Genomic DNA, 17167 nt, shown 5'->3' on the forward strand with positions numbered 1-17167 from the left:
AATACCTGAAAAATGACAGAGAGCAGAAAAGGGGAGGAGAAAAAAAATAAACATGGTGAATTCCCCACATTTGCTGTCTTGCAGCACTACTCTAGTCCCAGCGAGTGTACAAACAGTTGCTTGCTATGGTGTTCTCAACCATTACTACTTTATATTTATGTTTACTTTTTTCTCACCAGGAATTCTTTTTGCCATGCAAAGCAAAAAGGTTGAGTCTAGTTTCTTCTAGTGAAGGCCTCTGATGGCTTATTTTAATCTATTCCCATTCAAGTCATAAACTTTAAATATTTAAGTAAATATAAGGCTGTACAAGTTCAGTTTCAACTTGAATGAAAAATTGCTTTTTTCCCCATGAGATTATTTTAATTTAAATTAGAGTTTTTTGCAGGAGACAAGAAATATGTCTACATTATTCATATTTGAAGAGTTAGTTCCATTCTTATGAATAATTGAACTCTTCTTGTCTTTGTCCTTAATCTTTCATATTTCACACTAATATTCATATCTTTGCACTATTTGAAAAACACAATGAATTCTCTCTGCTCATTTATTAAAATCCTGATTTCCAAATGATAGTCCAGAAAGAGTGTTACAATTTGTATGGTTACAAACCTGGCCTCTTAGATTATCAGAAGTGAATTTATCTCATAAGGACATAAACAGTAATTTGAAATGGATACTTGGTATGATAAATACATGGTACAATAGATATGGTATAAATATTGTGTAAGGGAAAGGAGACTACCAAGGCATTTCAAACTAGGGTTTAATTTTTGTTTTAATTACTGTAGGATGTGAGATAAAAATCTGAGATTACTATCCTTTTTCTGGTAAAGGACTTATTTTGCTCCCCTAGGTTGATAAATACAACTGAAATACATAAGTCAATAATTCATGCTCAGCTTTCAGAGATGGTCTATGGAGACCATTTTACCTGTGAACTCTTATTATTGATTAGGACCAGAAATTCAAGAGGATAACATTATAATTATATCTGTCATTAAGGACACATAAATATTCTCATTTATTCCAGACAGCTTGTAACAATCAATGTAAAATGTAGAAGCTCTCATTTAATGACTGCCTTTGTACTTGGAATATGTCCAATAATGAAGCCGGGCAGGGTAAATATTTCACTGTGCTTCAATATTTATTCTTTTGAGGAGATGAAACTGCCTTTTTCCATCCTCACCTGAAATGAATCACCTTCTTCACAAATCCAAGTTTAAATATTTCAATTTAAAGAGGTATTTGCTTTCCAAACTAAAGTCTATTTAGTCTGCTATAGTTCCAGAGACTTTCTAATTATCCCATTTGAAATGTCACTGTGTTTCAATATCCAGTCAAAATACTGAATATTTGCATTTTTATGTGAAGATGGGTTTGCTTGCATTCAATTTCAGGCAGAAGAAAGTTCATTTGCAAACTCTGCAGGACCTTTCTGAAGTTCAGAAAATGACACCACGGGAACGAATGCGACTGAGGAAGTTAAATGCTGCAGACGAGAAAGCAAAGAAATTGAAGTAAGTTGTGCCCAAACCATGCATTTTTCCCCACCCAACAGTCTGATGGGAGAGTTAGAATTGTCAAGGTAGAAATCAAAATAGTATGGGTCTTCAGCTACTCAAATTCAATGAGGATTTTGGGTCACAATAAATCACACTGGTTATTTATGTAGGGAAAAAATTATAACATTAGCCCAAAACTGGTGCTTTGAGTACCATGGTTCTGGTTAAATAAGTGGGAGAGATTTTCAAATGTGTTACAATAGGAGACTCTTTTTAATGACTGTTGATATTAAGAATTGCACGGTGTGAGGAGTCAGACATTTAGTTACAATTCAGTTTTTGTCAATTGTTTTGGCCTCAGAGGTTTTCCAACAGCAGTTAATAGCTCAGAGGATGGATAGTCTTGTCAAAGGATCAAACAGGGATAATGGACATGTTGTAAAGTCTTTATGATTGATGGGTTTTTTCATTAAGTGAGGCATAATAAAATGTTTTGGAAGAGACTAAGTACAGTTTCTGATGGAATATGAGAAACAACTGAAAGGCTTTGTTTGGGGTTTTTTAATAAAAACCAGAATATACTGCTGTGATGACACATTTGAAGCAAAGAACTAAGACCTATGTCCTTTTGGAAAATATGTCCGAAGAGCACCTGTGTCTGACTGGCATACATAAATTGATTCTCATTTTAAAAAAACCCTTTCCTTGAACTGAAACCACTGTATAAAAAGTATTAAATTTAACATCTCTTCTGCATGGTGCTTTTGGTAACATGGTAAGCCAATTCTTGTACTAATATGAAATTTGTAAATAGGAAGTCTGTCTCTTTCACTTTTTAAAAATGAATGGAGATCAGGAAATAATACTAATTGCAAGATTGTTCTGGTTTGTTTTTCATTTTCGTTGCTTTCTCACATTTTGATGTTTTCTGATGAGATTCTCACATTTTTTGTTTCCCCCAAAACCAAAATGAAATATATTTGTTTTGTAATATGAAGGCAACATTAATATTCAGACCTTGTTCTCAGTCATGAATCTTTAAAATGGATCAACATGGAGCTCTAGATCATTGTCAACTGACTCTGGCTGAAAATATTGGAAACAATGCAAAAATAATACCTTCTCAGACTGGAGATCTGCTTCCAGCAGTGCAAATCTAGAGATGGCTGGGAAGGTAATATATTAATGGAAGCTGGGAAGACTGCTTATTGTAGCACCTGTCTTAAGTGGTTCCACACAGAAACCCACAGTTACCAACTGTCCCCCAGAGGAAGAGTTCATAGCACGCAGATGTTGCATGCCTGTCTACAGCTGAAAGGTCCCTGCACTACGTGGTGGAATAAAGCCCAATGTATTTAAAATCTTGGAAGAAGTAGAAAAGACTGGTACTAATAATTTACTATTTCTTAATTACGTTATGAAAGTTGTGAAAGTAAAATATAATAGGGTTTGGAAAAAAGGTCTGAAATCTCTTTTTGCGTTCATTAAAATCTGAGTGGATGCCATGAATATTTGGCAACATGAAAATCTCAGTACGGAATTTGTTTTTCCACATCTGCTTTTAGAAGATCCCTTTACGCATGCCCTGATATCACATTCTAAATACAAGTGTTCTGTATTTACAGGAAGCTGGCAGAAGAAAAATACCAAGAAAATATCAAAAGAATGCAAGAATTCAGGTCCCATAATTTTCAGCAGCTGAATGTCAATGTCCTACGTGTAAGTCTGGGCTGTTGTTTTGGAGGTCTCATTTATGTGCACCCAGTGTATAGCACTTTTCTGTTTCCCACATAGTTTCTTTAGCACTAGAGTCACAGGCCTGTTCTGAGACTAATAACTGGAAAGTGCATCAAAATCTGAACTGCTTAGCTGAACCTGTTGATCCGTGATGAGGCAAAGTACATTCAGTTATTCACATATGATTCAACAAGCTCTCCATTCTTTGCACAGTTTTATTTTTTTTAAGTTAGCTTTTCTTAATTTGCCCTTAAAGCTAAATCTGCTCTCTGAAATGTTTTTACTGACTATATGACACCAGAGTTGAAAATACATTTATTTTCAAGATGTTTAGAATGGTAATCCTTTAAACATTTTAATTTGTTGTGGCTGAGGTTTCTTTTCATTTGGTTAAGCATATTAATGCTTCAATTGGCTTTCTAGTAAGAATGAAGCCTTGGAATAACTCCCAGAATATGTTGTCCTTTGCTTTTAAGCTATCTGCAACAAAAATGAGCCACTTCAATTCTAGCACCACATCCTATTGTAGAAAGAAAAGGGTCAGTTTGGAAATAGTTGGTGAATGCATCACAGGAATTTTTTTTTTTGTGTGTGCTTTGTATTCTATCTTATCTTTTCCATGTCCTCTGGTTTCCATTTTCCATTGTGTCTAGAGAAAAAAATATATTAAACCTGCTTCTTCTTACGGCTGAGTCACTACTGATCATTTACAAAAATGTTAGGATTTTATTTTAGTATTTGCCTAATACAACTCCCAGGAATTGTTGTAGATCAGGGCAACCATTGTGTTGTGATCCTGCTGAAAGCTCTGTTCCTGTTTCTCTATGCTGTTTCATCATTTGACTAAGGAATCTGATGAGCAGACTTCAAAACACCTCGTTCATTCTCAGCCAGCCACTATGGGCAGCTATGTGTCCACAGGACAGGATGAACCAAGAGGGAATGGGACAAGTGAACTCAGCATGTCTGAACTTACACACCATGGTAAGAATTCAAAATCCGATGTTAAAATGAAAATTCCTGTCAAGAAAGAAAGCCTCTTCCCTTGTAGTTCATATGCAGTAGGGAAGCTGCAGTTTAAAAAGTGGTCAGATTTGTAAAGTTGTCAAAAAACAGTGAAGAGAGAAGGAAATTAATCTGGGTGAATGTGTGTGCAGCAGATGCATAGCAAGGTTACATGGCAGGAGGTCTGTGTTCCCAACATTTGAGTGACCTGTGGGCAGAGATAGAGGTGAATGTACTTTCTCCAAAGGAGATGCTGAATTGGAAGGAAATAGCTTAAACTTTCCACGTATGAAATGATTGGCATTAGAAAAGCATTTCCTGACTTATCTCCCCAGTGAAAAAGGGAATACAAGAATTCAAACTGTTTGCACCTCTGGTACACTTTGATGCCCTTTTCTTTATCTTTAACAACGAGAGGAGCAGATGGAAACTCTTTAAACTCTGCTTATCTATATTGTCCACAAATACTTAGCTATTGTCTAAAGAAGTACTATACAACATGTATTTTTCTGTTATAGACAAAAAATAGTCAAGGTTTTTGAAAAGGGTCAGATTGTGGAAATCTTGTGTTTAATGAGGAGAATATTTTTTAAATTACATTTATATGTTTTTGTCTACAATGTTCTGGAGTAGTGACTTATTCTCAAATATTTAAAAATCATTGTGTGAGCACTATTATGGTGAAAGATTTTTAATCAGATTAAAATCTTGCAAATATGCATCAATATACTTTAAAGAAGGAAGACTACTTTTCCCTAATAGCACTGCCTTTTAGTGTTGGTTTATGTGCATCTGTGAAAGCATAGGTCATTAAATTAATGGCATCAGAATCAGTTTGCTTGTGGTGGAGGTGTTTTGGGGGTTTTTAATAGCAAATGGCTATTTTTTTCTTTCAATGTACCCTCATTTGTGTCTATATGGTTGGCTTGCTGTTTCACAGCATGAGGAGAGATGACCTGTGTAGGAGAGAACCCAGCTTCTAGAAATACATCCTGGGGGGAGGGTGGGGCAACGTGCAAAGGGAGGACTGAGAGAAAGCAGTAAACGTGGGTGAGAGATGGGCTGGGAGAAGCATACAGACTCCTAAATAGAAACAGAACAACATGCTTGGAAGGAAAGAAACATATTTTTTTTTGCCTCTAGAGGTCATAAAGTTGTTAAACTATAATGACAGGAATGAGATGCATTTGTATCTGTGATGCAAAAGCTGGGTCAGTCCATTGTACAAAACTGAATGTATGCTTAATTGCTTGTGCCAGAGTCTCTGATGGAGGAGTGGTGGGTTCATGACAAAAGGGAGTTATGGATAAGCAAGAGAAATTACATGGTTTCTTTTCTTTGCTTTGTGAATACCTTGTTATTCGTGAAGCTGATGTCAAAGCTTGTTCTTACTCTATTCAGTATTCATGCTCTTCTTTAAGCATTTCAGTGCAATCATGCATATCCTACATGTCTAATTATTAAGTTATTAATTGCACCTTTGCATTTGAAAATGTAGAAACTGTTCCAGCTATTGATTTTCCAGCAGAATTTAGTTCTTGATCAATGGCTATACAAGAATAAAAGAGAAAAACTAGAAGCAAAGTTATAAAATGGTTTTAGCAAGTTGTCTTGCATGTTAATTAATCTTGCTGACCCTTATTACATTAGCAGAAGAAGTTAGCCTGTGAAAACCAGACTAACAGGCTCCCTAGTTACAACTAATCACTTAGAACTGTTTGGAAAGGAGAGAAAAGGCAGGTGCAAATTTTAAATTATCATGGCAGACCTAAAAAAGTCCTCTCAAGAAAACCTAGTGAGGAACAGGTAGGGATAGTACTGCAGACCCAGCAGGTGTGCAGGAAAGGTCAGAGTATCTGTGGCTCATAGCCTGCAGTCCTTCTAAAGTTTGCAACATGAGCTGGAGAGAAGAGCAGGGTTTGGAGTATTGAAAGACCAAGCATTTAAAGGATTAAGGAAAGGAGTAGAGATCAAAACACCTTGCACTCCTCTTTCAGTGAAAATTATCTAAACCATTATGAATCCCAATTGTATGTCATTGTGGAAGGTGTCAAATACAAAGCTTAAAGTTTAGCTTTAGTAAGCAGTTTTGAATACTGTGGCATCTTGAGTCAGATGTAGTAGTGGTAGTTACACTTAACTGAAAGTTGGGAAAAAACAAAGCAGTTTAGTTAGATAAACAAAACCTACTATGGCAGTCTGGGGCTTTGGACTTCACAGTGGACAAAATTTAGCAATGGCAAAAGCTATAGACTTCCCTGCTATAGACTTCCCTGGGAAGTTTAAACTTCTTTCCGAATTTGTTTTAGGTAATCAGCAATGATATTCTGAACATTTTTTTATTCTAACTCTTAGCCTTGTGCACTTGAGAAACATTTGAAAAAGTTCTTTGAAATCACCTATAGCTGACCAATTTGTTAGTCTTCAAGCACATTTGTTTTCTGGAATATGAAAGATGTGAGTGGACCCTGTGGTTTTGATGTGGAGATGAACTCATTGAACTACAGAAAAGCTTCCTCAAGACTTTTTACAGCTGGTACAAGTTCTTGAGAATCTTATAAGAAATAATCAGATTCGTATTCCTAAATAGAAATGTTTCAGGCAATGTAAATACTGTTTCTTTAGCATTTTTAAGATGCATTGCCTTATTGCCTAGCAGCTTAAGTACTTCTCTCCTCCTGTGTATAAACCTCTATAAACTTCTATATTGTTCATGTGCTTTATCACTGGTCACCTTTAGCATACCTGGACCTTCCATTCTAATTCTTCCCTTAAGATACTTCCTAGCTCTTACCTCAGAATTTATAATAGATTATTTTGGTTTTAATGTCCTAAGTCTTGACTCACAACTCTGTTCTTTGAGTTTCCTCATTTTCCATTATTCCACTTCTCAGGGTCATCTAGTGTTTGTTCTTATATTATCCTGGTTCTGAGACTTGGTCTCTCCAGCTGGCATGCATACTAGAACAAAGGATTCTTTTGGTTTGGCTATTACTTTCTTCACACTGCAGATTTTCAGAGAGGTGGGCAGGGTAACATTACTTGCAATAGTGAAGATTTTAAAATGGGCTTTAAATTTCTATTTCTCTGAAGTTGTTATAATAAGTTTCTGAACAGTTTTGCATTTTTAATCATACTATCTAAAGTAAACAAATATTCTCCTTATATGTAAAAAGACATGGAGGGGTTAAGAAAGAGCTAGAAAAAAATTACTTCTGTGATTACTGTTAGCCATATTAAGTAAGTAACTGAAGCGTGTTGATTGTATCATTGGAACAGCAAGTGTTCTTACTGTATTGTTTCAGCTAGTTAGACCACTAACGTGTTCCTTAGAATGCTAAACCTTTGTAAATAGGAGAAAATTTAAAATATTTTTGCTCATTTGCAAGTCTTTTATGTAGTAATTTTAATCTGCATTACGTTTTTAGATTGGTTAATTGAAAACAAAAATTATATTTTGCTAATGAGCTATTTTTGGAAAGATATTTTATAGTTGTGTTTAATATTAGTTGAAAAATGTTGATATGTCTGCCTTATGTGTCCAGGAGTTTATGGAATTGTCATCATACAAATAATTTAACTCTATGGCAGACAGCGCAGTTAAGAATATATTGTACTAGTAGGAACAGTTTTGGGTTACTATAGATATCTTTGTGTCTCTTCCATCTTCACTTTCTCCAAGTACAAGCAAGAGACAAAAGAGCTGAAATAAAATTTGTATAGAGATAGTACACAGAAGCACTGAGCCACTGTCACTATCAAATTCAAATATTTATGTGTTGAACATATATAGATCTGTACACTTCTTTTGTTTTCAACAGGCAGCATAAAATGGAATAGCTAATGATTAGCATTAAGAATAGCTAATGATTAATAACTGAATTCCCTTTATATTTTGATTTGGATGTTTTGTTTTCTGCTTAATTTCTCCAGTTCATTTTATTGATTAATTATCTCTGAATGTTGTAAAGCATATTTTGCAAGTCATGGAAATGACGCAGGAATGAGCAATGCAAAATGTGTCAGGATAAACTTGTACCTATATTTCCTGTTCTTGCTGAAGGTTAGTAACAAAGTAAATTATTCATCTTCTCTTGTTATCACCAAAAAGAAAAGCCACCTAGCAATAAATTGCTTAACATCATACACCCCACACACCCCCCCCCATTTCTTGACCAATTTTTTACAGAAGCTATCTCCATTTGGACTAGGACAGATAGGCCAATGTACATTTTCCTGGAGATTATTGCATTTCCAGTGCATGTACTTATCTTTCAATAGTGGGTTTGTGAAAATACTGGTGAGGCAAATTATATTGTAGTGCTGGCAACCAGAGGTCAGTTCATCTAATAGAAAAAAACCTAACAAAGCTCTGAAAAAGAACTCTGCATATTAAACTGTTCATTTCTATTAATGATAATGACTGCAGCTGGAATAAAATCATTCATTTTATAAAACCTAAACAAAATATTATCAACAAGATAATAGGACCATCCATGACCTACAACCCAGCCTGATTGTTATGGATGAATATGGTCAGTGTCTTCCTCTGCCAGTTAGAACAGGGTAGTTCCAGCTGGGCAGGTTCATCACATGTTTAATGATGTGGCCTCCTTCTAAGAACCTACTGGAACCATCACAAAAGTAATGCATTGCTTCCTAATATAGCATTATAATTCATCTTCTAATGTACTTGATTGAGCTTGAATCACTTTTCTGATTCAAAAAGAATAACCAGAGAAGCAGATACCCCCTTTTCCAGAGAACTGGAATGTTTTAGGATGCAGAAAGTCATCTATACCCTAGATTTTCCACTGATAGACCACCTCAGCTTTTTTATGTGTGCTGCTACACACTGGGCTAGGTAATGGCAGATCTCTCACTGATTACATTAATTATTTGAGTGCAGGTAGTTTCACCTTGGTTGCAATGTCTTCTAATGAAGCCAGATTTTATAGCATAGTTCCTCTCAATTCTTTGTACAACTTGATTCCTTTTGACTTGCCTGTTTCAGATATATTGAATAAATTAGGAAACACTACTTATGGGGACTTACTGTAAAGAATCCAGAGAAACCATGCATTGTATCCACCTATGTGGGAAAACAGTGTGGAATACCAGAAATTTCTAACTTTACTTGATAGAAAATCCTCTAGGTAGAGGAACTCAGTCTTTGCAGCTGAAAATAGCATGAAGAGCAAGGCATAATCCTGTTATACAAAAGTAATAGCTAAAGGCTCAGGGTTTTTGACTCAATTTCTACAGTAGAACTTGCCTTGAAATTGGCTATAAAATCATAAGCTGTATCTAAAAGTGCTTCTGGATAATTCCATGCAATTCCAGATGCAACCACTCTACTATGTCCTTACCATCGTTGTTGATCCTTCTGGTTTGGATCAGTGTTTACAGTTGAAAGATAAACTGGATACAAAGCTACTAATGATCCAGACCTTTTACAGGAACCATAAGGAGAGTTAAACTCAACAAGCCACACTATAACAGGCATGAAAACTTAAAACTGTGCACTGACATTTGTGGCCAAAACTACCACTTTATATTCATATCAATCTCACAGCTGATGAGCCATGGTAAACAAGGGTGGAGAGGATTTATTTTTTTAAAAAGGTATTCAAGAAATTATATATGTATTGTATTTTTAAGGGCTTGTCCTCATTGTGTCACTTCATTGCCTGGAATGAAAGAAAGCCAAAGCAAAACAACACTGGACATAAGGGGCACTAATAAAATATTATATCCTGCATTTTTGGATTGCCAGCTGGGGCTTCCGTTGTGTTCACATCCATTTTTGTGAGACTTCCAGCTCTTCATAAACAGCTACTGCAGTTAAAAAACATGTTTTTGTGTGGGAAGGGGTCAAGTTAAAAGAGGAGAAGAGCTTCAGTTAAATACTTGTGGTATTTGAATTCTTTGTACAGAAAAATAAAGTAACAAATTTAAGCCCTATGAATAAAGGGACATATTATATGATCTCTCTGATCTGTATTATATTGCTTTTTATTTCTGTATACTGCAAAGATTATAAGCTATTATAATTATAAAGCTAGTCCTTAGCTTAATATCTTGCGATACATTACACCTGGAAAACCCCTGATTTCATTACAGTTTCAAAATAGCTAAGTATGTTACAGTAATTGTGTACATTATTCCTATGTCTCCATGGCTAATTTTAAGTTATGGACATATTGCTTTGACATTCAAGTGGGCAAAGATCACTTGGGCCTCGAATAGGAAATGTTTACGTATTATAAAATAGTGTGCTTTTTTTCTAGCCTGTTATTTTTACAAGCTGTGTTGAAGGATTTTCAAGGTAGATTTGTAAATCTTGGAAGGTTAAAAACCTGTAATATTTCTGAGCAGATCTTCCAGCATCTATGCACACACTCCTTTGTTTTGGCGCCTGTAAAATGGTACTTATTGATACTCATGGGTAACTAATACTTTTAAAGATGACCATACAAGTGATCACACTGCTCAAAGGCTTTAAGGAAAATCAAGTCTTGTCTTGTTTTTCAGTCTGGCAAGTCAAAATAAAGCAGAATAGTACTTACAGTAAGTGGCATTAAGCATCTTTCTGCATTATTTGTGTTACATTAGCCTTTGTAACCAGGAAATCTTGTCTCAGTTAAGAGGACAGCATTGCTGTGAGTTCTGCTGTGGTTAACCATTGGTCTCCTCTTTCCTGTGGTTACCCTACCTCCAGGATCATACGGCGTGTTCCCTGACTTGCTGCAATGATACCGTGGGATGCTTGTGGAGAGAAACTTGCTGGTTTAGTACTGGCATTTGCAGTTACCAGTCCTACACTTGTCCTTGGAACATGGGGTGACAAACTCCTGAGACTCTTGCAGGATCTGAGGATGTAGTGTGCTCCTCTGACCTCCTCATCTGTCTCTTGTTTTCATTGCTCAGTTTCATACTGAGCCCAACTTGTCCCAGATTCAATTAAAGCAATACTAAATCTGATTTACTACAGCAAAATCAAGATTTAATGAAGTTTGCATGTTTTACCCAGAAAGTGAAAAATTAATCAATGCTTTTTTTTCCCTTTTTTATCACTGACTAAAGCATTGTTTTTGTTTAAGGAGTTCTTCCCTTGAAGTATTGCCTTTGGAGAGCAGGAGTTGAACTCTAGTCATAAGCTCCTCAGGCAACTTTTTCTGAATCTATCTACTCTTCAACATGCCTAGCTACTAAAATATTTTCATAGCTTCACAAAAATTCATAGGTTACTTCTTACAAGAAGTCTTGCACTTGCAGATTCACAGAGGGAAGCTTGCAAAAATGAAGTCTTTACACAGCAGTTATGTAAAAAAACTCAAACACTTTCAGTGTGAGGAGAGAAAATTATGTTGCTGTATAGCTCCTACTTTTTTCCTAATCTATTTCTTAGACTGGTTTATTTTGGCATTGATAAAGAGAGTCTATTTCAAAATTCACCTTGGTCAATGACTAAAGTTAAAATTATTCTGGCCTAGTCTTTTTAAAAATGGCTCAGGAATTCCCTTCACTCCTTCCAAAGCATTATGTTAAAAAGAAAACATTTATGAAACAGTCTGTGAATTTAGGAAGCAATTAGAAGCACATGCACTGAGATTGTATATGTCCAAAAAAACCTGCATACTGGCTTCATAGCAGATCCTTTCAGATAATTTCAGTGTTTTAAATCTTCCTTAGAAAGATGCTAGTTTCTATTCCGAGTTGTCCTACATGCAGAGCAACATAGCTTTACACTGCACATTAGACATGAGGTTAAACTGATGTAAATAAAGATGCATCAAGCTTTTGCTGCAAACAAAGCATCAGTGAACAGGATGGTGTTGAAAAACATTTTATAAGGACTCCCAGTCCAGCCCCAGTTGCAGTTTTATGGCTTACTTATCAAACTAGAGGGCATTTCTGGGGAGCTGAGACAAATGATACAGTGATGCAAGAAGCTGGAGGCAATTCCAAGTGAGGAAGAATTTGCTCTGAAAGAAGCTGTAAATGCTGAATTAGTTTGTATATTCTACCAGTTTAGCTTTCACTGCATGTGGCTGTCAGGCAGCTGGGTGGAGGGAATGAGAAGGTGACAGCAGTGAAGATCTTGGTTGAATTCTCTGCTGTATTTTCTGCTTCACAGAGCAAAGTGTGCCCCTGTGATCTTGTAAATATGTGCTTTCACAAGTGAATTTCATCTAGGTGTATAAGGGTTCAACACCTTTTTGCTTTGCTGCAATAATTTGCTTGTTTTTCTTACTTGTTCAACATATAACTTATTGTTTATATCTAAATAAAATGCATTTTGCATCTTTGCTGCATCCAGACTCTTGTGTGCACAACTACTTACACCAAGTTGGGATATAAGCCATTCCCATTTGTTTTCTTCTCTTTCTGTAACTTCTGGTTGTGAAAATGCCCCCAATTTAAGTCTTAAAAATTGCATTCTTGAACCAAATCTCAGGGAGAAAGAAGTGAGTCTCTTAAGGGGCAGATTTTGTGTTAACGTGGACTTTTTCCTTCCCAACACTGTTGTCAGATTGAAAGGGAAAGTGTCAGGAGGTTGGTATCTGCCAGACTCAGGAGGAAATCTGAGTTTTTGTTGGAAAGTACACTTTAACCAATAAAAAAAGTTTAAAATAACTCAGGGAGTAAGATAGTTTTAAGTTGATGTCATTTGGTCACTTTTCCTTCAACTTACATCTCTTGGTATGTTCCTGCTTGAAGCAGTGCAAGTCATAGGGCAACTTTTACACTAATAAGGACTCTTATGCATAAATGAAATGGCTTCCAAAACTCACTATGCTCCCTGTTACTGACTAAATCACTGTTGTTCTTTCTCCTTATTCACCCATCATTACTAAAAAGATTTCTGAATATTTGGAAGATTTTTAGATTTGCTGAACCTTAAACCATGTCCGAAAGGCAGCATGGCTTCATCTTCATTGTCACTGCCTACCAGAGCTCCCATTTCTGTATATGTGACAACTAGGAAATCAGGAGAAAAAACAAATTATTCAGAAAACTAGGGATAAATGTGATTAAAGTCTTCCTTCTTGCAGTTCATTTTTGTTAACCATTCTTTTTCAGAGCTTCTTTTTTCCTCTCATGCTTTGTCTCTGTACTTACTGATAAAATATCAGGTGGTGGAATGCTTAGGGAAAAAAACCTGTATCCTTCAAATAAAATATTTCTCTTGGAAATTTAATTTTGGTTAAAAAAAGGTAATTTTTCCTTAGATAAATGCTTTGAAACTTGCTACTTTCTTTCTAACATCAAGTAGTAGATGATTCCCATAAGGCCACTCTGATTTACACCCTCTGTATCTCTTTTCCCAGCCATTTCAGAATAGGTAGTTCTTCACTCAATGACACCCATAAAATAATTGAATAAAATAATTGAAGTTTTTTACTTTTTTTAAAATGCAAAGAGGAGAATTATAAAATATTATTGTTTAAATTTTTGTTATATTTCTAGTTCTCATTTAGAAGAACTCATTTTACTTTATGTCTAAGCTGCACATGACCATGCCAGAAGATGATTCAATTAACAACTTCATAGTCCCTTTGTGCTTCTCCAGAAGGATTGTACAGAACTTTCATGGGCACAAAAATCTTGTACATCCTCTAGTTCATTTTTTAAATGTATGCTCTGAGAGTCTGTTTCAGCATAGTTTAGAAGAGATGGACAAAAGTTTCTACTGTCTTTCTGAATAACGAATCTTCAGAGTCTGAAAATGCATATATCATCTATACCTGACCAAAGGATGGTGATTCTCTTTGACTGAAACTTTTAAAGTTGAAGGGTTTTGTCTTGCACAGGGAAAAAAAAAAAAACACCTCAAACCCCCAAACCAATCTGAGTGAGCTTAGATTATAAAAAAGAGGTTATTTTGTTTTTTCTAATCATATGGGTATTGTCCTGAGTTGCAGAGGGTCACAGAGCCCTTGATCTCCTTTGAATTTCTCACTCAGGATGATGTGCTCAGGAAAACATTTCTCTGTGTTTCAAACATCTCTCCTATTGACCGTGTTTCAGCTCTTTATGTTTTCTTCCTTGAAGGTAGAAATCCCTTTTTGTTTTCTTCCTCTGTGGTAAGTGATGCACAGCTCTGAAGAGAGCTGCCCAGCCCTGTGCACCAGCTCCTCTTGCCAGCTCTTAAGTTTCTGCTTAGCTTGTTTAGGGTGTGTGTTAAATATGTGTGCACACACAAATAGATCTGGGGTGATTCTGAACTGTTTGTGAGGAATCAAATATCCACAGCATTATAAAATAATTTAGATTGGAAGGAACCTCTGGCAGCCTAGTCCAACCCCCTGCTCAAAGCCGTTCTTTTCAGATCAGGCTACTTAGGGGTGTCTGATCAAGTTTAGAACACCTCCAAGGGTTGATTGAGCTCTTGCAGCTTCTTTAAGCCCTGTTCCAGTATTTGATCATACTCCTTTTCTTTTCTTTTTTTTTTTTTTTTTTTTTCATAATGTCAAACTGTAATTTCCAAACTGGATGTTCCAGATGTTTGTTATCTCTTGTCCTATCACCATTCACCTCTCTGAAGAGACGGGCTCCGTCTTCCTTTTAACCTCTGAGCAGCAAGGTTTCCCCTTTGCCTTCCCTTCTCAGGGCTGAAGGGACTCTGCATCTCACAGCCCCTTCTTGCACCCAGGTGCTCCAGCACCGTGCCCAGTCTGGGTGCCACTGTGGCATCTGCTCCAGTAGGATAACACTGCTCATATGGGATCAAACTGGTGTTTGCTGATGCTTTTCCACAGAAAGGAAAGGATCAAGGGCACCTTTGTGGTACTGATGGGGTCTTGCTAGGACCTTTGTCCTGGTCCTGTCTCTCAATTTTCTGAATTCTTTGTGTCAGTCTGTGGTAGCAGGGATGTGGTAACGCCACTTTCTGGTGTCCTGGTTCATGTCACCATCTTAGGAGTCCATTATGTCCCATGACAGTGTGTGCCAGAACAGCTGAGTGATTTGCTCCTCACTTTCCGCTGTGTGATGCTGTGCAGGGCGAGGCGTGTAACAACATGAAACTGTAGCAACTTTTTTCCTTAAGGTAGGAATGTGGCAGCTGAGAAAATCTGCCTTTTTCCAGAGATGCAATGAACCCTTTGGATCAAAAAAGTACAATAATCCTAAAGAGTCAAGTGTGACTATGAATACAAATGGTGAAAATTTATATATGTTGCACCATTCTGTTTTCTTTTTTCTTTTACTGTTTTTTTTTTCCTTTTAATAAAAGTGGCCTTACTTATTGTCTTCTGCATGCTCTGGAATATGGGAATACTACATCGATGCAACAATGACAAGTATGAGTTTGAGGTAGAAGAAAATTAAACATATTTATGAAAGTATTTTCATCTCTGGAGAAAATTGTTGTTGCCGAGTTACTATGCTACCTGAAACAAGCTCTTGGTGGATTTAAGCAAAATATTACAAGTATCACATTCCTCTGTTTTCTGTTTAGCTTGTCTTCTTGGGGAATAACCATGCTTTTATGATTTTTTTTTAGATAATGGATTTTTACCCTTCATTCCACTATTACCATCATGTTAGTGTATAGAAAGAGATCTAAAGAGGAATGGTTTTATTCAAGGCTTGTTTTCTTTTGAATATCTAATAGCAAGCATCAAATGTCTCAATGCTATGCCTAAACCATCTAGCAATACCAAAGCAACAGCCGAGTTTGTTTTGAATTCAGTGCTTTGTAAGCAAATAAAAGCTGTTGTGACTGGCCTTGGTGCAATACACACAGCTGGATAAAGCACAAGGTGCTTTCAGAGACCAGCTGAGCCATGTGGGGGTGTGAGGGGGCAGAAGCAGCTGTACAGACCCTTCCTTGTGCTCCCTATGGAGAATGTAAGAATGCTGTATCAGACATGCTCAGCTGGATGCCACTCCAGCTGTCAAAACAGAGGCAGGGTCCCCTGGGTTCTGCAGCAGCAGTTTTGTTTCCTCTTTCAGTACAATAGTCTTGGCATTGCCCTCACTAGCACCACTCCTTTACCCAGGTACCTCCCAGGCACAAATAGGCTTAATATCTATTTTGCTTATCAGAACAAAGGACAGGGTCAAGGTCCTGTCACTGGAGTCCATGCTAGGCTTTGCAGTGGTCAAACAGAGGTCAAACAGCCTAGAGACCAACATTTTTATTAAAAATACTTCTCTGAAAGCACAAACCAAAGAATTTTCTTCTGTGCTATATTAATAAGTGTGCAACTTCACTAGTAACATTCAGGAATGGGAGCAGTAAGCAGCCTTTTGTCACCTGGTTTGGGGAAATTGGAGGTGTATATGAAATCCCATGGAATTATGGGAAAACTCAGGAAGCAAATATTCTAGAGGATGGACTGCAGACATGGAAATGGAAACTTATGGGGCCTGAACTCCCCTGACAGTGCCTGCCCTGAGCTGAAAATACCAACTCACTCAAGCTATCTGCACTTGGACTTCACTAGGCCAGCAGAGGCACAGTGTGCCATGCTGATTTATGGTATCTGCTCTGCCAAATCCACCTTATCTGTTCTTTAAATTTGTCTGATCCTGGGTCTCAGCTCAATAAGCTGTTCTGTACTCAGATAAATCTGCAGAGAACCAGAGATATCTTGTGCATCTGTAATACATGGAGGACTGGGAGCTGGCTTTACTTTGGTAAGATTCAAATAATTGTTATATGGAAACAGTTTAAATAAATGTGTAAATGCTTTGAAGGCTCCATCTTTAAAGATGCCAGTCATAAAACCAAAAAGTTTAAAGAACTTTTGTTAGGTAAATGCCAAATTCCCCTGCAGTGGACATGCTGTCTTCTTTCAGAAATGCCACTTGGAATTGGTTTCTGTATTGGGGCCCGTAAACTTGTATACCCTGGGACATCTCCAGCATCTGAACTAGCATTTCAAATTGTATTACTAAGCTTT

General features: G+C 36.7%; 1 protein-coding gene across 4 annotated transcripts in view; it reads left to right on the forward strand.

Annotated features, from left to right (window-relative positions):
* Positions 1-17167, forward strand: part of NEK11 (NIMA related kinase 11) — an 81676-nt gene that overhangs the window by 37253 nt on the left and 27256 nt on the right. For 3 of the 4 annotated variants that reach the window (XM_053958661.1, XM_053958670.1, XM_053958684.1), the window contains 3 exons: positions 1404-1523; positions 3134-3227; positions 4094-4229. In XM_053958661.1, coding sequence (XP_053814636.1) covers positions 1404-1523; positions 3134-3227; positions 4094-4229 — 350 coding nt within the window. The remainder of the gene's footprint in view (positions 1-1403; positions 1524-3133; positions 3228-4093; positions 4230-17167) is intronic. The other variant, XM_053958676.1, reaches the window with a different exon arrangement.

The sequence above is a fragment of the Vidua chalybeata genome, chromosome 1 (genome assembly GCF_026979565.1).
Source record: "Vidua chalybeata isolate OUT-0048 chromosome 1, bVidCha1 merged haplotype, whole genome shotgun sequence".
Classification (NCBI taxonomy): domain Eukaryota; kingdom Metazoa; phylum Chordata; class Aves; order Passeriformes; family Viduidae; genus Vidua; species Vidua chalybeata.